The 22,957-nt window shown below is 36.8% G+C and overlaps 1 protein-coding gene across 3 annotated transcripts in view; it reads left to right on the forward strand.

Moving 5' to 3' along the window:
* Positions 1-200: 200 nt before the first annotated feature.
* LOC110111314 overlaps positions 201-22,957 on the forward strand; it is a 60,919-nt gene continuing 38,162 nt past the window's right edge. The window contains exons 1-5 of one of the 3 annotated variants that reach the window (XM_020843122.2): positions 201-303; positions 6,281-6,458; positions 6,846-6,955; positions 20,085-20,228; positions 20,299-20,561. In XM_020843122.2, coding sequence (XP_020698781.1) covers positions 295-303; positions 6,281-6,458; positions 6,846-6,955; positions 20,085-20,228; positions 20,299-20,561 — 704 coding nt within the window. In that variant the 5' untranslated portion in view covers positions 201-294. Of the gene's footprint in view, positions 304-6,226; positions 6,459-6,845; positions 6,956-20,084; positions 20,229-20,298; positions 20,562-22,957 lie in introns of those variants that run through there. The other 2 variants (XM_020843123.2, XM_020843124.2) reach the window with 2 other exon arrangements.

The raw sequence follows: 22,957 nt of genomic DNA on the forward strand, positions 1-22,957 counted from the left end.
TACATAGGGCTATGAGTTATTAGTCATGAAAACTGGCAAGGGGTTGATGAATCATGATTGAGCTCAGGAACCTACTAATACAAACTTTAAAGAAGAAGTAACACAGATCACGAGACGATCTGATAGCTTTATATTCTGAAACAGGACCCAATGCCTCCTGCCCACTTCATAATTACAATGACAGTTGGTTACCAACGGGTCATAAATTGCACTGAAGAATGAACGAACCAGACGAACCAGATTCATTTAGTAACCACTGTGAGAGTGCCTGATCCATTACAACCGCTCCAATATATGAATCAGGTTATCAAGAAGGCGAGAAGATGAGAGGGATTTGGTGAAGATATCCACAGGTTGATCAAGTGTAGAGATGTGTCGAACGACAATATGCTGAAGTTGAATGCAATCACGGATGAAATGGTGATCAACCTCAATATGTTTGGTACGGGCGTGGAAGATTGGATTGTAGGCAATTGACATTGCAGATATATTATCACAGAAAAGCTCAGTTGGGGGAAGTTGTATGAGAAAATCTTCGTAAAAACGCCTTGTCCAGATAATGTCGGCGGCGGCAGCAGCCATAGACCGGTATTCAACTTCCGTAGATGATCATGCTACTGTGGACTATTTTTTAACAGACCAGGAGAGCAGAGCGGAGCCGAGAAACAGATAATAGCCAGTTGTTGATTTGTGATCTAATTGATCACCGGCCCAGTCGGAGTCCGAGTAAGCAGAAAGTGCTAAGTCGGTCTTAGGAAGAACAAGAGCATGATCCGAAGTGCCTTGTACAGAACGCAAAATGCATTTGAGAAGCTGAAAATGTAGTTGAAGATGATTGTGCATATGTTGGCACAATTTGTTTACAACAATGTGATATCAGGGCGTGTGGAGGTGAGATACTATAACGAGCCCGCGAGAGTCCGAAAAAGCTCGGGTTGAGCAAACGAAAGTTGAAGTTCAGGATCGGTAGGATACTTTGACGGGAGTGGCGTGAGGAGAGGTTTACAATTTGACATAGAGGCCGTGTGGAGAAGATCCTGAATATAGGAGCCTTGAGATAGATGATAGCCTGTGACCGAGCGATGAAAATCAATGCCAAGGAATTTGGACAGTAGGCCGAGGTTCCTCGTTTGAAAGTTTTGTTGCAGCTTGGAGATGAGCTGGAAAATAAATATTGAATCACTACCCATAATGAGAATGTCATCGACATAAACTAGGATATATATGTGAACAGAGTCATTGTGGTAGTAGAAGAAGGAGGCATCAGCCGAACTGGTAAGAAATTGTTGCTATTTGAGGTATGCCGAGAGTGTGGAAAACCAGAGACGAGGAGCGGTTTAAGGACGTAAATGGCCTTGTGGAGTAGGCAGACATGAGTGGGGTAATTGGGATCCTCGAAGCCTTGTGGCTGAGACATATAGATAGGCTGATCTAATTTGCTGTGAAGAAAGACATTCATCACATCAAGTTGATGAACTTCCCAGCCGTGATGCAGATCAACAAGAAGCAAAAGGCGAACAGTCGTAAACTTCATAACCGGACTGAATGTCTCAAGATAGTCTATACCATATTGTTGTTTAAAGCCCTGTGCGACGAGACGTGCCTTATGGCGAGCAATGGTGCCATCAGATAAAAATTTCAGTTTGTAAATCCATTTGCAGCCGATGATCTGATGGTTAATTGGTGGAGCAACGAGGGACCAGGTACCTTGAGCCTAAAGATCATGGAATTCATCTGACATTGCTTTGCGCCAGTTGGGATCTTTATTGGCAATGCTAAAGCAGGAAGGGACTGGAAGGGTAGTATGAGCCAGATCAAGAATGGTGGGGGGTTTAAGAGTTCCAGTCTGAAATCGAGTTATCATGGGATGTCGGGAGGGTGGTGGGAGTGGAGTAGTAGTGGAGGAGGAAGTGGTGGTGGGAGGAGAAACTATAGTTGGGTGTGGGAGGGAGGTGTTGGTTGAAGTAGAGGTAGAAGGAGCAGCCGGCATAGGTGGTGATTCAAATGTAGATGACATGGGATGATTTTGAGTTGGAGGAAAATATGGAAGAGTAAACGGTGTTGGTGGGATAATAGGTGGAGGAATAGAAATGGAGGGAAATGAGTTTTCATCAAAGATGACATGGCGGGAAGAGAATAATTTAAAAGTGTCTGGGTCAAAACACTTGAAACCTTTTTGATTTTCAGGGTAGCCTAAGAAGATACATGGAATGGATCGGGGAACCAATTTATGTGGAGCTAGAGGTTTCGTCCATGGATAACAACGACAACCGAAGGGACGAAGGTTAGATTAGTCTGGTGGAGTTTGATGGAGAAGATGATAGGGAGAATGGTAGAAGGTGTTAGAGGACGGTAGCCTGTTTATTAGATGTGCAACGGTGAGAACAGCATTGGACCAGAAAAGAGATGGCAAATTGGCGTCGAGTAGGAGAGCCCGAGCTGTATCGAGTAAATGTCTATTTTTACGCTCGGAGACTCCATTTTGTTGTGGAGTATGAGGACATGTAAATTGATGAGTTATGCCGTGAGTAGTGGTGAAATTTTGTATCAGTTTATTGCGGAATTCACCGCCACCGTCACTACGAATTGTGCGAACTGACGAGTTCAAGTTTTTTTGAATTTTAGTAATAAACTGAATAAGTGATTGGGAAACATCAGATATTTGTTTGAGCAGAAATAACCAAGAGAATTTACTGTAATCCTCAACAATTAACAGAAAATAGCGATATCCATCATAAGACAAAATAGGGGAAGGACCCCAGCGAACAGCCATGGTTTGTCCATTCGGATGGCTGAGCCGACGATGCCAAGAAAGAGCTGATCGTGGTGAAGCAACAGTTCTGGAGACAGCGACAATGGAAGGTTGAAAAGGGATGGTATAAAGGCCGTTATGGCAACATCCTTGGAGTAGAGGTCTGTTTGTCTTCGTATCCTTAAGACGAAAGCCAAATTTATCAAAGGTTATTGAACAATTGTTATCATGTGTAAGTTTGGAAATGGAAATCAAGCGATGTGTTAAGTTGGGAACATGAAGAAGATGTTTGAGGTGAAGCTTACGAGTGGGCGTTGGAAGCAGGCCATTGCCAACATGATGAATAGGGAGAGAATTGCCATTGCCAACAAAAACCTGGTCACGGCCAGAGTAGGGCACTGGTTGCTAAATAGGTAGAGGATCCGGTGTCAAGTGAAATGAAGCGCCACTGTCAAGGTACTAAGGAGTAGAGTCAAAGTCTGCCATTAGTGCGATGCTTGAAGAGGAAGATGGAGGACTGTAATTGAAGTTGCCACGGTGCCAGCAATTGGCTGTAAAATGCCTTCTCTTCCCATAAATCTGACAGTCTCCTTCAAACCGAGGAGCTCGAGGTAGATTGCGGGAAGTGTTGGAAGAAGAGAATCGACCACGTCCGCGAGTGAAAGAAGACCGTCCACGGGACCTGCCTCTGTTGGAGAACAGAGCAAGTTGGTTGTCTGATGATGTAGTATTGGAAAATGAAATCTCACGAATAGTGTCTGTAGTCTGGTGAACTTCTTCACTGCGAAGAAGAGAATACATATCGTCTAATGAAATAGGATGAAGGGAGCTCCAAATGGTGGTCTTGAATGACTAATAAGAGGGTGGGAGTCCGTTTAAGTTGTAATGAAGAATATCTTCATTATCCACGGTACCACCAGCAGCTCGAATATTATTAACAATGCCTTTAATGGATGAGAGGTAGTCAGTCATGGTTTTGTTCTGCATTGTGAGAGATTGTAGCTCATTTTTGAGTTGAATAACTCAAGAGCGATTGGTAGAATAGAAACGATTTTCCAATGTTTTCCAAATGGAGGCAGATGTCTCTAAGTTGAGGATATAAGGGAGAATCAGAGCTGAGATAGTGGAAAACAAGGCAACATAAAGATTTTGATCTATTAAAGACCAAGTTGAGTATTGCGGATTGAGTGTAAGCTGACCGGTAGCTGTGAGAAGATGTTTCGTCGGTGAGAGAATTGATCCATCCAGATAGCCTGAGAAATTGTTTGCTGCAAACAATTTATAGATGGCAGAGCGCCAGGTAGGATAGTTTTCGGGAAGAAGTTGGACATTAATAACATTCTTAATGTTTGCTAGAAGAAACTTGAGGGTATCGGGAATGGCGACCTCTGTGGGGGTAGCCGAAGTATCAAAGGTGAGAACGGGAGCTTGCGGAGTGCCAGGAGCTGAAGCAGAGGAGTCTCCCATGACGAAGTTGAGCCGTTAGGTGCAGTGCTCTGATACCATGTTGAATCCAAGCATTCGAACACCAAATGTATCGGAAGACAGGGAGAAGACGATGAACAGTAGTCGCATTGTATTGTATTCAAATGTAAAGCATATTACATGTGTTTTTATAATAGAAATGACTAAGTAAGTCAATTACAGAATTGCCCTGAGTAATTATAAAAGCAGTCGGCTAGCAGGGAGAAGTGGAGACAACTTGGCAGAGTATCAGGTAATGCTGTTGGTAGCCGTTGAGCTCTGCTCCACTCCAAGTGATGATTTCAGTTCGTTATTGAGCACGACATTCGTATCAACAAGTACTATGAGTAGAAGTTGAACTAAAAGGCAAGTGGTGGCTCTTAGCCATCTGACAAGCATTAAAAAATTTGTTATCTAATGTACTACAAATAACATTATTGTTTTTAGCAAAATAAGATAATGTGTTGTGTGACGATTGTCCAAGACATCGATGCCACATATCAGGAATAGTTCGAACAGAGAGGAGGGCTAGCAGGGGAGTTGAGCGAGCAACTTCAAATGAAACACAAATAGGACAAAGTCGACTAATGCATGGAATCTGAAGAAGAACCTTCTTGGTCATCATATCCTGGATGATATATCCATGAGAGGAAAAAGAAATAAGGTAATGATGATCAATGGCAAGATGATGATCATATAACAAATTAAATGAAAGGTTAGGAACATGGTGGAGTTGAGATAGTTTCAAGTTACATGTGTTTATAGGAAGTAAACCATTGCCAGTGTTGTGAATTGGAAGCTATTGACCATTGCCTAGAAAAAAAAAACATGATTTGACCCAGTGTATGGCTTGGAAGAGCTAAGTTGTAGCTGATCATAAGTGAGGTGGGTAGAAGCACCACTATCAAAGAACCAATCTGGTGCCAAATATGATGTAGTAGATGTTAACGGTACCAAAGACGATGCAATAGGTGTTAACAGAGCTGGTTTAGAAGAAAAGGTATTACAGGTTGGATCATGCCTGTCAAGCAACGAATAACAGTGTGACCATGTTTTCCACAAATTTAATAAATAAGATGAGCAGCTGCTGTTCTATCTCCACAAGATGTAGTTTGAGAATAAGGATTGTTGGAGGAAGACAATGGACATTTATAAGAAAACAAGAAGAGTCCGCGAGCATGACCTCAACTACAACTCAGAACAACATCAAGAGCTATTGTCTTATCAGTAAGCTAAAGGGCCTAAAGTTCACGAGTGACCTCTTGAGCAAGATTAAGTTCCTCACTACACATAAGTGTAAATAAATAATCCAGACTTAAGGTTTATAGGTTTGTGCAAATAGAAAATTTGAAAGTTTGATATTGGGTGGGTAACCCATTCAATGCATACATGATATCCTCTGGATAAATAGGAGAGCCGGTAGCAACAATGACATCCACTTTGGATTTAGTTAGTAAGAGATATTTAGTCGTAGCTAAGTCCTTCAATTAAATATTATGCAACTCATTCTTAAGTTGAATGATTTTGGAGTGAGTTGAGGATTGGAGTCGACGAGCAATACTATCCCAAATTTTATAATAGTGTTCTAAAGACAACACATAGGGAAGAAGATACAGAGAAATAACATAGTTTAGGTCACTTGTAAGGTTCTGATCAAGAAAAATCCAAGTGGTGTAGTGAGGGTTAGATTGAGATACACCTTTAAGAGTAGAGAAAATGTTTAGGGTAATATTGCTGATACATAACCAGAGCTTACATAGGGCTATGAATTATTAGTCATGAAAACTGCCATGGGGTTGATGAATCATGATTGAGCTCAGAAACCTACTAATACAAACTTTAAAGAAGAAGTAACACAGATGGCGAGACGATCTGATAGCTTGATAATCTGAAACAGGAAATAGGACCCAATGCCTCCTGCCCACTTCATAATTACAATGACAGTTAGTTACCAACGGGTCAGAAATAGCACTGAAGAATGAACGAACCAGACGAACCAGATTCATTTAGTAACTACTGTGAGAGTGCCTGATCCATTTACAACCGCTCTAATATATGAATCAGGTTATCAAGAAGGCGACAAGGATCGGGGCCGGAAGGCTTGGGATTGCACCTTTCGCCGCTTTTGAGCTTTTCCGGATGGACATAGGCGACGCAGAGGAGATCCTCAGTCTACTCGATGCGTGCATTTCGATCATCAAATGGCGGCTTAGGCCTTCTGCAAAGCGCCGCCTAGAAACTGGTTCTACACCTCACGCATCTTGATTATTCATCTCCATTTTCCTTCAGTATCTCGATCCGCTATTTGGATTTTTTTCCGACTACCTTTCGGTTGGATTTAATTTTACGGAGCTTGCAGATAATCCCAATGCAAGTTGAGGCTGAAGCCTTTGGTATACGAATTTGACCGACATGGATTTTTTTTTGGAAATACATTAAAATGCCAGTCAACCTTCTTTTGATTTCTTCCCGGTCTAGGTCTTCCAAAAAATGCATGAAAACTTTATTCTCTTATTTTACTCTCTCTCCCCTCAAACCTTCTTTCGATCGCCGAGTTTTATTCGAAGCGAGGAGCATAATTTGTTTGTTTACATTTATATAGTAAATTGATGAAAGATTAGGCTGTCAGATGTCCTTGCTCTGTGCACTCGACTGAGAGCCGTGGTGATGGTTGATTATGGCGGGAAGATGCCGGAGCTGCAAGATCATCTCTGTGCTCTAATGAGTTCTATGCGCAAGGTATGACCTTTTATGAACCCGCAAACTCTTTCTTTCTTGAGATAGTGTAATGTTTGTTTGTTGGATATGCTTGTGTTTTGCTATTTCTTTGAAAACACTTGTTAAATTTGTTTTCTTTTCTGAATTGCAATGATTTTGGACTGCATGTCTTAAAAGGTTTAGTATTTCGATTTAACATGGAGTTAGAAGAAAAGCAAAAGTTTACCCAGACTATGTTTTTTTGTTGGATCATAAAATCCTCAATCTAAGCACAATTTGACGCACAAAGCAATAATTTTGAGTAAACAAAGAAGGAAAAAAAACAAAAAGAAAGAAATGGGGTTAAATTTAAATTAATTTGATTAAATAATGCCCTAGAATTGAAAGTTTGACCGGAGATGTGATAAATAAATCACATTGTTGTCTAAATTATTTAAGGTAATATAAAATGAGTTTAAGCAATCGAATTATAATGCTTTTGGATATTTAAGTTCTAAACATGCATGTTCTACAAGTGCATGTGGCTATGAATTTTAATTTTTAAAGAAAAAAAATTTGACTTATGTTAAGAAATGGCCAATTAAAATGGCGGCCTTCCGATGACCCGGTTAGGGAATTAGATGTATTAGATTGCCTTATGTTAAGAAAGGTAGAGGTAGACCTAAAAAGACTTGGTTAGAGAATATTAGAAATGACATTTTTTATTAGATTTAGATGTGAATTTGACTCTTAATTGGATACAATGGAGAAAAAAGATTCATATAGTCGACCCCACATAGTGGGATAAAGGCTTGTTGTTGTTCTTGTTGGAAGAAAAAATGATTAAGTATATCATTTTATAATCATTTTTTGTTATCAACGTAAAAGAATATTTTCAAATTTAAATGTAATAATTCATATCATTTTACAAATAGAAAGCATTCTCATAGAAGAAGTCCATGAAGGATGCAGTCCTTATTTTACACTTACCTGATTAAATTACGTATTTGGTTGTTCGTACTTGAAAACTTGAACTAAAAATCCTTTCTATACAAAAAACAAATTTAATAACGTTTGACTTTAATACATTCAAAATCAACTTTCATGCCTATAATTGAAAGTCAGTATATTTGAATATAAATGTATTACTTACTTCCTTGCTGAGGTGTCTCCTTCAATTTTCTACTTCATACTCTACGATTATAAGTAACCTCAAAACCTTCTTTTTACATATAATCAGGTAATTCCTACACAATTGATTTACTTTTCTTTTAGAAACTTTTACTAATATTAGAAAATCTAGAAGACAACACAACACTGAATGAAAAATAATTTACTTTAAATTCTTTCTTTCTCACTACTTATTCTAACACGATTACTGATTTCTAAAATCAATTGCTCACTATTATTCTCTCATTGCAATGGCACTCTCACACTGCACAATTCTCCTTGTATTTTCCTTTGCCACTAATCCCTGCACTGTGCCGATCCCGTCCAGCCCCACGATACCGATCTTTGTTGTACTATGCCGATCTTGCTTCACGCCTCAAAATTCTCTCATGGGAATAACTCTCAAAAAGCAACATAATTCCTCTCCAAGGCCTTTCCGCTCCACTCCAACTGATTCCGTTCCACCGCTATTACACGTTCCATCTTATCCAGTTTGCATGTCCATTCAAATAGTAAGGAAAAAGGGGCCCACATGTAATTGAATTCATCATTGCCAAAACAGAAATTGATCTAATTGTCCTTTGCATGCAACTCTTCAGGAATTAGGGAATTTTAATTGAAAATATTTGTTATTATTAATAACATAGGAATAGACATTAAACAATAATTATAATTTAAATTCATTACTGTTAATAATAAATTTAATTCTAATTTAAATATTAAATAGAAAATAATTTTTTTTTGGAAATTTTAATCACCTGAAATTTTTTGATATTACAAATTTTTCCTCATTAAAAGAATTTCGTTCCCGAAATTCAACTTTTATATCTCTTCAAATATGTGAGGAAACTTCTCCTTTAAATTTGCCTCTTTTTCTCATATTGCCTGTTTTACTCATATGTGCTTCTATTTTACTTTTATAAAGGGAATAATTCTGCTTCTCAGTCTACAAACATCTCTTTTCAATATCATTTCAGGTTCTTCACTATAGGTTAAATCCTTTTGAAGTTCAATAGCATTTTGAGAAAACCTTTGACTTTCATTTATAACCCATTTTTTGAGCATTGTTACATATAAAATATTATGTATATCAGACATATTTGTAGGTAATGCCAATTTGCAAGCAACTTGTCCCAATATTTCTGTTATTTCAAAAGGACCAATATATCTAGGACTGAGTTATCCACATTAGCCAAATCTAGCACATCTTTCATTGGTCTCTGCTTTAAGAATACAAAATCTTACACTTCAAATTCTACCACTTTATGTTTCGGATCATAATATTTCTATTTGCAGTATTGAGCTGCTTTTAGTCTGTCTCTAATTAATATGACTTTTTTAGTAGTCTGATCCACTAACTGTGGACCCAACAATTGCATTTACCAACTTCAAACTAACTCAAAGGAGTTCTTTCACAAACAATTTGACTAGTTTCTCCACTGAATCAGTTTGACGAATAAGAAGGAAATGTTCTGACTTTGTTAGTTTGTTTATTACAACCCATATACTATCATATCCTTCCCTTGACCTGAGAAATCCTGTAACAAAGTCCATAGCTATTTCCTCCCACTTTCATTCTGGAATTGGTAGTGATTGCAACATGCCACTAAGTTTCTGATGTTTAGCCTTAACAACTTGACATTTTTCACACTTCGCCACATAATCTGCCACATCTCTTTTCATTCTTGGCCACCAAAATAAGGTCTTTAAATTCTTATACATTTTTGTGCTTTCAGGGTGAATTAAATAACCTAAGTTATGTGTTTCATATAAAATTTCCTGAATCAATTCGGACTCTTTTGGTATCCACAAATGTATATTACTCCTAATTATATCCTGTTCATCAACACATATCTTTTCTTGATTCTGATTGTACTTGCTCCATAAACTTCTGATATTCAATTTTATTCTTCCGAGCTTCTGTGATTTTTTCTCCAATGAAGGATATACTATCATTTGATTAAGGCTAACTGGATTTTGATCTCCTTGAACACTTCCAATTGTAAATTTTTCATTTCTCTAATCAATCCTTCTTTACTAGTCAACATATAATTCAACTGTGTTTGGGTCTTTCTGCTCAATGCATCAGCAACTATATTAGCTATGCCCGGATAGTACTAGATGTCAAGATTATAATCTTTTATCAATTCTAGCCATCTTCTCTACCTTAAATTTACTTTATTCTGAGTGAAAATATATTTCAAACTCTTATGATCTGTAAAGATCTCACATCTTATCCTATACATATAGTTCTCAAAATTTTCGATGTAAATATCACTGAAGCCAACTCTAGATCATGGGTTAGATAATTCTTTTCATGAGGTTTAAGTTGTTTGAAAGCATATACAATCACCTTTTTATTTTGCTTCAAAACACAACTTAATCCCTTCAGGGAAGCTTCACTGAATAACTGAAATTCCTCTGTTCCAGAAGGAATTGTTAACACAGGCGCAGTTGTTAAAAACTGTTCATTTCTTGGAAGTTCTGCTCACAATCATATTCTATTCAAATTTTACCTTGGTCAATTTGGATAAAGGTAAAGAAATATGAGAAAAGCCTTTAACAAACCTTATATGGTAACCTATCAATCCCAAGAATCTTCTGACCTCTATCACATTAATTAGTCTTGGCCAATCAACTACTGCTTTTATCTTTTTTGGATCCACGGAAATACCCACTACTAATAATATGCTCCAATAAAGGATTTTTATTCAGCCAAAATTCATATTTAGAATATTTACAATATAATTTATGTTGCCCTAATAATTTCAGAACAATTCTTAAATGATCTGCATGCTCTTCATTATTTTTGGAATATATCAAAATATCATCGATAAAAATGATAACGAATTGATCTAAATAAGACTTGAAAATTCTATTCATCATGTCCATAAACACTGCTAGGGCATTACTTAATCCAGAAGGCATAATCATAAATTCGTAGTGTCCATACCTGATGCCAAAAATAGTATACTCAAAATCACTTTCTTTCACCCTAACCGGATGATAACCTGATCTCAAATCAATCATGGAGAATACCGCAACATCTGCTAATTGATCAAAGAGATCATCACTTCTCGGAAGATGTACTTATTTTTGATAGCCACTTTATTTAATTCTCTGTAATCTATGACGAGTCTCATAGAGCCATCTTTTTTTTTAACAAATAAATTAGTACATTCGAAGGAGATTAATTGAATCTGATAAAACAATTTTCAATCAGTTCAACCAATTGACTTTTCAGCTCTTGTAATTCCTTTGTTGCCATTCTGTAAGGTGATTTAATAATGGGATTTGTTCCTGGTTGAATATTTATTGAAAATTCCACTTTCCTTTGGAGATAAATCCTTCCATTTCTCAAAGAATACATCTACAAATTCATTCACTATAGGAATGGAATTTATATCATCACTATTCTGTTTAGTTGCTTTTAACTTTGCTAAGAAAATCAATTCACCCACTTTTAGACTTTTATGCACTTGACTAATAGTAATCAATGAAGGAATTACTCTCCTTTCACACTGAAAGTAAAATACCTCTTCCCTAGGCAAATCAAATCTAACATTTTTCTTCCATCATTCTATAGTGGCAAAATATTTGTTCAACCAATCTATTTCAAAATTACTTCAAACTCTACCAATGGAAGTACTATCAAATCGGTTTGAAATTTTCTACCATCTATCACAAAATTTACTGAACAAAATGTGCTGGCATTTAAATAATTACCTGCAGGTAATCTAACGCTCAACTCAGGAGAAAAATTGATAGGTTTCACTTGCAAATTCTAACCAAATATCTCAAATATGAAAGAATGCAAGCACTAGAATAAAAAAGTACTCTAGCATATAAATATGAGATAATTTAAGTACATGTCACCACTTTAAAAGATTCTTTGGCCTCTTGAGAAGTTAAGGCAAATACTCTAGTTGGTGTTGATCTAACTGCTTCACTTAAGGTTTCTCCTTTTATCTTCAAAGCAGGTTGATTGAATTGTGGCCTAGTACCTTTGTACTGATTTGTTTTTTGACTGCCTTTGAATTCTTTGACCCCTTGAACATTCTTTGGACAATTTCTCTTGATATGTCCAGATTCTCCAAACAACTAACATTTCCCTTAGTTCACCAGACATCTTCCTGGATGAGATTTTCCTCAATTTGCACAAACTGGTATTACAGGTAATCTTATAGATTGCTATTGCTGCTTTTTGGATGATCCACCTCTGTGATCACTGTCTCTTTCTACCTTCAGTCTCTCAATTATGTTTAACCACTTCTATATCTTTCTATAACAGTCTAACACTTTTCACTAATTCAACAAATTTTTTTATGCGAAGAGAAATTAATGGCTGTCTCATTGAATCCCTCAATCCTTTTAAAAATTTATAACACTTTTTCTCATAAGTACTGATAAGCTGGGAAGCATATCTTGACAGAGCTATGAGTTCTACTTCATATTGAATAACCGTTTTTGCTTCTTGCTTTAGATTTACAAAGCTCTCCTGCTTTGCTTGTCTTACTGATGGAGGAACATACCACTCCCTGAAGACTTGCTCAAATTCCTCCAACATAATTTTCTCATCGAATTTACCTCTAAAATCTCCAGTTGTTGTCCCCTCACCTTTCAGCTTTACATTCTAGCATAAAGATTGTCAGAGATACACGTCTATTTTTAGAGCATAAAGATTTCCAGAGATACACGTCTATTTTCAGAGCATCTCATTTCATTTAAAATCTTCTCCATCATGATGATCCAGTCTTCAGCACTTCTGGCATCAACTCTTCCTTTAAATAATGGAGGTTTTAGACTCTAGAAAAGCTTTAGATGCTTATGCACTTCGGCTCCCACCATATCACTTGCCTCAATATTTGCAATACTACCAGGAATGGTAGAAGTGACTGGTGTAACTATAGGTGGAACACTAGGTGTTACAATTCTCACCAAAGACTGTATCTTTTCCATCATCTACATCATCATACTCATCATTTGCATTTCAATTAAGTTTCCTGACATCATATTGATAGAATCAGACATTACTAGTGTACTTTCTACTCTGGGTGCATTGCCTTCCACTGATACTTCATTTTTTAGGATTTTAGAGATCCTAATATACTGAGATGGCTGACCCTCATCCCTTTCAGGTATTCTTTCAGCCTCCATTTTTGAAATGTTTCATACCACAACAAAAAACTCACTAACAAAAAAACTTTAACATAAAAAAAATTACTTGCAAAATTAATCTGCAACAATCTTCTCCTTTCCCTTTCCTGTAACAAAAGCCAGTAAGAAATATTCTGGTGAGCTATAAGGCTCATTAAGTTTTGCAAGTTAATTAACAATTAAAATACAATAATTATAATAAATCAAAATATTAAAATTATCTGTGACTAAACTTATCCTTATAAAATATTAAAAAAAATCATCATTAACATTAGTATTTCTTTCTTTTGAAGTTTGCACTGAATACCAATTTTAGTCTGTAAAATATTTGGTTATACTTTCATAACAATATTCAATGTAGCACAGGTAAACCTGACATTATCGCAATTGAATTACATAGAGATCTCTTTTACCTCTTTAGGGTCCCTTTTGACAACCTGCTATACAAGCATCATATTCTCCGGGCTTCCTTTTGCCCCTCCTGTAATTACAGTTATACATCATTTATATCCAAATTTTACTTTTAAATTGATATTCACTAAACTTTTTAGTATTCATAAATCATATTTAAGTTGCTGCATGCTTTTATAATCATCTATGTTATCATCAGTGTACAATTAAAATGCATATCACATGCAAAAAAATGACATCTTTTCAAAACAATATTATATAGGAAAACATTTAGATTAATATATTAAACCTTATTTTACACTTAATTGATTAAATTATGTATCTGGTTGTTCATACTTGAAAACTTGAATTAAAAATCATTTCTATTACATTAAGCAAATTTATAACGTTTGACTTTAATGCATTCAAAATCAACCTTCATGCCTATAATTGAAAGTCATTATATTTGAATATAAATGCATTACTTACTTCTTTGCTGAGGTGCCTCATCCAATTCTCTACTTCGTACTCCTCTATGATTATAAGTCACCTCAAAACATTCTTTTTGCATATAATCAGGTAATTAATTCCCATACAACTGATTTACTTTCCTTTTAGAAACTTTTACTAATATTAAAAAAATTTACAACACAACAATAACACTGAATGAAAAATAATTTACTTTAAATTCTTTCTTTCTTTCTCACTACCTCTTACTCTAACACGATCACGGATTTCTAAAATCAATTGCTTTCTATTATTCTCTCACTTCATTGGCGCTCTCACACTATACATTTCTCCTTGTATTTTCCTTTGCTGCTAATCCCTGCACTGTGCCGATCCCGTCCAGCCCCACAATACCGATAGCAACAAAATTCCTCTCCAAGGCCTTTCCGCTCCGCTCCCACTGATTCCGTTCCACCTCTATTACACGTTCCCTCTTATCCAGTTTGCATGTCCATTCAAATTAGGGGCGGAGCCATAAATTTTTTTTAATGGGGGCACAAATTAGGATTAGTCCTTAAATTACTCTCAATATATCATTTTTTTTAATGTAATTGCAAATCATGAAATGTTTTTTAATTAAAAATTATAAAAATACAACCAAATATATATTTATCTCCTTAAAAAGAAATAGATATATCACTCTATCTTATTATTTATTAAGAAATTAAGAATGCTAACGAATAGAGTTCAAATAAATTAATTTTATACTTAGAAATATTTTATTTGAATTTATTAAATTAATTCTTAATTTTAAATTATATTCAGATTAATAATATATAAATTATAAGATAATATCTTCTTTATTTCTAAATTAATTATTTATTAAATTAATTTGAAAGAATGATCCACATTTAGTTAAAGAAAATCATAAATAATAAAAAATTAAAGTTAACATTATTAAATTAATTAATTTACTTACTAATATTTATTAAAACTTTTTATCAGTTAACTTATTTATTGAAAAATAATTCAACCAAATATTTTTATGCAACACATCTATGCTTTATTCCTTTGCATGCAACTCTTCAGGAATTAGGGAATTTTAAGTGAAAATATTAGTTATTATTACTAACATAGGAATAGACATTAAACAATAATTATAAATTAAATTCATTAATGTTAATAGTAATTTTAATTCTAATTTAAAAATTAAATATAAAAAAAAATTGTTGGAAATTTTAATTACCGGAAATTTTTGGATATTACAGTGGAACTGCCCCCTCTTGCTGCCCCTAGTTTTTCCGAGGGCACATGGTTGGTTTTGCCTGAACTAGGATGGTTGGGCTAGGCAAATCAATACTCCCCTCAAAGGCGCATCTTGTCCTTAAGGTGGAAAGATGGAAACTGCCTCCTGATCACCTATATGGCTCCCATGTGGCTTCATACTCTAACAAATCCTTCCACTTAATTGGTACCTCATGTACTCCTATTTCCCCTTGACGCACACCTTCTACTTCTAGGGTTTCCAATCCATGTCTTCTGTCAAAGTTTGAGAGAGTGAAGGCATGGTATTATCTCTTATCGCACACCTTAGCTATGAGATATGAAATATTGCATGCAATGCTAACAAAGGTGGTAATCCCATTCGATACACTACTGCTCCAATGCGCTCCAAAATCACATAAGGCCTAAAGTGTCATGGGGACAATTTATCATTTCTCCTCTTGGCTAGTGTCTTCTGCCGGTTGGGTCTCAACTTCAAGTAAACTATATCTCACATCTCAAAGTGTACTTCTTTCTTGTGCTTATCAGCTTTCCTCTTCATAATCTGTCGGACCCTCAACAAATGCCCCTTGAGCTTTGCAAATATCTTGTCCCTCTCCTATAAGTATTGATCTCTATTAGATATTGGTGAAGTACTATGCCCATAATGTATCAAATGAGGTGGATCTCTTCCATAGAGAATCCTAAAAGTGGTGGTTTGTGCTGCTGAATGGTACAAAGTGTTGTACCAATACTCGGCTCAAGCAATTCACTTTGCCCAACTCTTCGGTGTATCTGACACAAAGCATTGTAAATAGGTTTTCACATTTCTGTTGACCACCTCCGTCTGACCATCTGACTAGGGATGGTATGTCATGCTCCTCTTTAGAACTATCCCCTGTAAATGGAACAACTCCTTTAAGAAACGACTGATGAACATCTTATCTCTATCTGATACAATGGATTATGGAAATTCATGTAAGCGCACCACCTCCCGTATGAAAGCAGTAGCCACAGAGACTGTGGTGTAATGGTGCTTCAGAGTGATGAAGTGTGCATACTTGCTCAGACGATCCACTACTACCAGTATCATAGAGCCCTCGATGAAGTCCATCGTCACCTCCTAGCGCACCCGCTCCAGTAGAGCTAGAGGCTGTAATAATCTTACTGGTGTCATGACCAAGTACTTGCCCGCTGACACAGATCACATCTCGCCACCCAATTCTCTATATCCCGGTGCATCCCCACCTAATATAACTCTGTGGACAACCGATTGTAGGTTTTCTGAACTTTTGATTGTCCTCCAACTGTGCTGCCATGAAACTCTTGCAACACCCTTATTTGCATAACAACATGGATAATATAAATATTTAGAAGGTAAAGAAGAGAAACATTTGGATGGACTATATTTTTGTATGATTTGTCACTTTCGAAGTATGTTGAACCCCAATAAATGAATCAATGTTGAGCTTTATATCAAAATTTGTCCAGGTGGTTTTATCTGAATGTAACTAATACTAATTAATCCAAAAAAATATTTTCTTTTTGCTTGTATGCAAGATTAAGTGTTCATTAGTCAGTACTTCACTATTCAAAAACATACTAGACGACTATGTGTATTTATGCCAGAATAACAAAATTGAAATTCTTATGCTCCATATGAGCTCCTTCATGGCATCTCAATTTTGAAACAACTCATCCATCTCTGTAAGAGTAGCCTTGGCATGATAGTAGCGGGTGGCCCACGTATGATAGAGATGGAGAATGATGATGTGATGTTTTGAATCAGCAATGGGTTCTAGTCAAAGGTGCTAAGGAGAGTGATGTAGAACGGGTAGGAGGATTGAATCTTTCGGACCTGCCATTCATGGATGCTTGAAGGTAGAATCTCCTAGGCTCTTGAGGCACTTCTCGAATAGTAGCAAAGAGAAAGAAGATTCTCTTTCAAGTGGAGAAAAAATAACTCCTAAATCCCCTTTTCAAAATTCTGAGAATAAATTCAGATTTTGGAGCCAAAATCTGAGAGAAATCTCAGGATTCTGGGCTTAGGAGCAAGGGGAATTGAAAGGAGCATTCAAGCCTTGATTCCAGCAAGGTGTTGAGTGGGAGAGAGGGCGAGACAACCCAAGAAAAAGAGCATGGGGGAGTTCGGCCAGCAGCAGGGAGGATAGGATAGGGAATATGAGAGGGAGGGGAGAGGTGGGTGACAGGGATTCGGAGGCTGGCGGGATTGAGAGGGATTGAGGCTCTTGATTCCTAAATCCAATATGTAGTTTTAGGAAATAAATTAGAGCCTAGGGAAGAAAGAAAATTTTGGCTAGGCTGAAATTTGGTGGAATTGAAATTGTTTCCTTAAAGCAAGGATGGGGATTAGGAAACAATTAATGATTTAAGCCAATTAGAGATGGGGGCCGGTGGTATCCATAGGGAAAGAGGGGTTTAATGCATTTAATTGGGGTTGCTTGATTTGGGTTTAGAATTTAGGAAAGAAATAATTAAATCATCTTTGAATTTGAAATTCAAATAGGATTTAAAATGGAAACTTTCCAAAAATAGACGGCAAATTAGGAAAACTTTTCAATTGTCAAATTTTATGAATTTGAATTTGAAAGCTACCCAAGATTTGCTCACCGAAATTCAAATTGATTTAAATTAAATGCTTTCCTAATTTAGGCGAACTAAATTAGGAAATAAAATTTGAATTTCAAATTAAGTCCAAATATCATTCACCCCAAATTAGGAAACTCAAGAAGGAAGAGGGAAAGGTGAGGCCGGCGGCTAGGGAGCCATGGCTGGTGGTTTTGGACGGGTGTGGTTGGTGGTGGGGATGGCGGAAGGAGGGGAACGGTGAAGAGGATGAAGATAAAGACTAAGATATGACTACAGGGAGCAATAAGAAGAAACAAAAACAAAGATAGAAGATAAGAACCACGAGCCTTGGACTCTTTCGAAGACTGATGGGTGATGCTTTGCCCTTCTCCAAGGGACTTCAAGTCACGAGCCCAGACCCATCCTGCGGTTGGTGAAAACTCTGATTCCTTCCCATAGGAATCTCACTAACGTTCTCTCAAAAGAACACAAGTGTGGAACACAAATTTTTTATATCAATAATCCATCATTATTACAATAGTTTAAGGCCATATATATAGGCCACAACATAAGAAAACTCAAAATACAAAATTTCCCATTGGGCCACAACACTCACATAAACCAACCTAGGGGTAAAACAGGAAATACATCAAATAAGAACTAAAATTCAAAAAAATAACTCATAATTGAAGATTTAAATTATAGCCGTCGATTTACGACGCATCCTGTGATAGATGTGTCAAATCTTCGTACCGATGTCCGCATCAGAGAGGCTTTTCCATGCCATGGGATTTTGAGGGCGAGGGGCTTGTTGATAGCTCTATTGACCTTGGCAGCACAGAGGATGGTGGAGTGCGGAAATGTTGCGTCAACCATAGTATTTTATAGAGTTTATGTCTGTCGTCCATTGAATTCATTCCTAGAGACGATGGAGAATGATGTGTTTTTGGGCTTGAGGTTATGCGCTTGCATGTGGTGGAAGACATTGATGGCTTTGTTGGGGCGATGCGCACTTTGTATGTTAGAGTTGCCGGTTATTGACAAGTTGTGAGCAATAGGCTAGCCGTAAGTGGCTGGCTGGACTCCTCAAATTGGGCTAGGTTATGGGTGGAATTTAATGTCACGGATGTAAGGAGTTGTAGTGAGTAAGCACATGATGCCATGAGCCTTAACACAAGGCACGAAGGAGAGAAGAGATTAGTGGACTTTGCTAAAAGTCGATCATGGCGACCTTGCAACATAAATTTGTAAGCAAGAGATGACTAGAAGTACCATGGCTTTGATGACAATTTAGAAAAATGAAGCAGGAGAAAATTGATTTCTATTGAATTGTTGTGTAATACAAATATATATATATATCTATACAAAAATGAGAGAACAAGAAAAAGTACAAAATATGATAAAAATGAAGAAATATATGGTAATAAATGAAAAAGATCCTTGTTAAATAAGATCTTGACATATTATAATAAATGCTAGTAATCTTTATGCATCTATTTTAGAGCCAACTCTACTTCACTTTATATTGACCCCTAGTATTCAAAATATAAAAAAACGGATGCAAAGTCAGGCTCAGTCAGTTTATGTTGAATCTTAAATTTCAAAATATCAAAAATCTTTACAAAGTTAGGCTGAGTATGAATTTTCTTCACTTTCAGGCTGAATAATTCTGCGGACTCCAAAACAAGTTATCTTTTGTAACAAGTCAATCCTATTTTTGAAATAGGATAACTTGGTTTTCCAGGCAAAATCTTGTAAATAATTACAAAATTGCGATTCAAGGTGCTTTGGGTTACTTTTTGTACATTCTTATTATATTGATTATTAGTCAACCCTCTGCGTTTCATATTCTTAGTCATGTTTTAAAATAGAAATAGTAGTAACTTTGTCTGTAAGAATTTTAAAATTCTACATGCCCCTACTGGCCGCGGACTGTTCTTTTTAATCATTTGTCTTTAAATATCTAATTTTTTTCTTTAGTAAGATTCTAATTTATCTTTGTCATGAGAAAATTATGAAACTAAGAGTTCATCTACTCTTTGCAAATCTTTCCTTCGATAACCAATTTAATTCTATATAGTACATTGTTTTACATGAAAGATTGTTTTCACAGCAGATTATGGAAGGTTCCAAACTAACAGTCTTTCTGTTACAGGAGTCTGCCTTGCTACTTCCGTTGAGAATAATGGTAATAGAAGATATGATTTACATGGTTCATGTTGAAGGAATTGCTGAGTTGTCAAATCTGAGCTTGGAACAACAACTGCATTTTGTAGACCTTGAAGTTGATCCTCATCAGGTTGTTTTGTTAAAGCTTTTCTTCAAAACAGTACTTGAGTGCTCGCAACTCACTTTTTTTTTTGTTGCAGTTGCTTTTGCAAACAAATCAGACACCGTCCATGTCTGAATTTGTGTCAGTTCAAAAGTTATTTTCGTCCATATTTCCATGTGATGCTGTTGTTGATACCACACATGAAGCTACACCCCTATCTGTTAATCCAAGGGTAGAAGTGTCGGAATACAATAATAATATTGTTTCCATTGCTGAGACCTCTACTTCTCAACCATGTGGGATATTTGATCTGACCAGTTTTCTAAAAGACACACAGATTACCATACCAGGGCTGAATGGGTAATGTTTACTTATTATTGCTTTCTCTGAATTTTACTTGTATATATGCAAGAAAGACAGGCAATGGATGCCAATATTCTGTCAAATTTTCTAGGGCTAGTTTCACAAGCAGCATTTTTCATTTTATTGGCAACCAGTCTTTGTTCTTATTAATAGTCTCGACTGCAATGTTAAAAAGCTGATCTTTTTGATGATCAAGAGTTAATCTCATTTCAGAGATGCACATATCCTTTTATGGCCATTTTTAATAGTCAGATAGGCATTGAATAATTGGTAATTAATATGAATTTTAACAGAAAGGGAAGTTTGATTAGTAGGAAAACAGCAAAAGTAGGCTTGTTGGAGAAAAAAAGAATAGTTATTGATGCCAGACTGATAATGGGTCGTTGATGTGTTGTTCTTTCTCATTTTTCTCCTCTTGAATTGTGTTTGGAATTGTTTGTGTTATCATGGAATTAGTCCATAATTTACAGAAGACTGCACAAGGGTTGCAGGGAAAGAAGGTGTAGTGAAGAGATGAAAGCATGAGGGATGGCTTAGTAATCCTGCCAGGAAAGAATTCATGACAGGTAATAGACAGGATTTCAGCTTTTGCCTATGAAAAGAGAGGGGACTTTCTTATTTTTCCAAATCGGGATGATAAATTTAAAGGAAGAGTTTTGACCTCCACTTAAATCAACAAAAAAAAATCTGTCAATGTCCCACTCAAATCATATCCCTGCTACCCTACCCGATATTCTGGTCAAATCTCTGCATATTCGACTGCCTCAGCTTATCCCTGCTCTGTGAAAACATCTCCTCGCGCTCGCCTTGATCGTTGTTGCTGCATTAAAGGGAGAGCGAAGTGAGACTTCGACGTTTTTCTTCCCGCACACGAGAGCTCTCTCTCCATCCAGCTCTCTCTGCTCTTTCCCTCGTCTCTCTCTGCTCTCTCCATTCTAGCAGCCAAATCTGATGCTCAGTCGCAAGCTCCTCGCATCTATGGTGTCGATCCTCAACCCGCTTGACAACTATGACTCCACAGCAGACAAAGACCTTGAACTCGCAAACTACCCACCCTGTTCGAAGACTCTTGCGATTGAACCTTCACCCGCTCTGACCTCGCTCTTAACTATTGAGCTTGATCTCGCCTCCAACAATCGACCACTTCCCTTCCTCACACGGGCTTCGGGCCGAACAAGTCACACTCGGCCAAATAGTGATGGCTTAATTGAAAACTTATGTTTTTTTGAAGCCATGTACTTAAGCAACTCAAACTTGTCTTTAGTAAGACTTTTTGGTTGTTGAAAGAACTCTGCGGGAGAATTCTTCATATAGCTATTATGCTTAAAAAGGGAGAAGGTGTGGTTGTGCGTGAGGGAGGAGTGTGAGAGGTATTCACACAATTGGTCTAGCCTCCAAGCAAACTTGCACCTTGCTTACTCCATTGGCCTTGGTGAGTTCTTGGTGTTGCTCTTGGGAGAGTGTTGGAGAATTTTTGTATCCTCAAACGGATTGCATATTTTATAATCGAGTACGGCATAAGAACATGATATATTACCCCGAAGGGCAAAAATATCATTTCCTTATGGACTCAACTATAAAATTTACAATTGGAACAGAGATTCCCCCACTCGATGTTTGGTCGAGCGGGGTTTATTTATTTATGGGGTACGGACGTTCCATAGGGGCAAGCCCCTATGGTTAATTACATCCCAAGTTTTGGCTTGGGAAAACTTTTGATTAAACTAGTAGTTTTGCTTTCTTTTAGAAGTCATTTTAGACATTAGCTAAAGTTTGATTTTTTGTTTGTTTTAAAATCCATGACAATCTTGCTTAAAGGATTTGGTCCTTTAGGAATTTTGAGTAATTGATCAACTTAGAATTAGATTTCTTAGAATGAGGGCTAAAGGTGGTGAAGTAGGAGCATTTGATTCTGAGGGAAACTCAGAGGTGCTCAGATTATCCTATGTTGGGCTTTACATTTCAACAATCTAATTTTGGTTTAAGTTGATGTTTTTTTATTAGAAGATTGAGGCTTATATCCCAATAACACTTGTTGGAGGAAATACCCGAAAGATGAGGGCTTATAGGGTGATTTGGAATCAACCCAAGCCTCGGACTCTAAGACTAAGTTGAGGACTACGGATAGGTAGTGCTTCGAACCTAAATCTAACGAGTGCAAAGGGACTTACAAACTAAGAGGTATAGCCTGCCCGACCTCTGGATTTATTGTCCCGCCTGGAAGGGACTATCAGCTAACCATCCTAATCGCTTTTAAAATCATGTCATCCGGTCTCAATTTTGAGGCCAAGATGCCTAATTATGTATGGTATGCAAATGCTGACTCACAAAAAGAAATATTTTGTTATCTAATCCTGATGTGGAGGCATTCTACATGTGACACATTTTTGACC

Source organism: Dendrobium catenatum, unplaced genomic scaffold (assembly GCF_001605985.2).
Source record: "Dendrobium catenatum unplaced genomic scaffold, ASM160598v2 fragScaff_scaffold_665, whole genome shotgun sequence".
NCBI lineage: Eukaryota > Viridiplantae > Streptophyta > Magnoliopsida > Asparagales > Orchidaceae > Dendrobium > Dendrobium catenatum.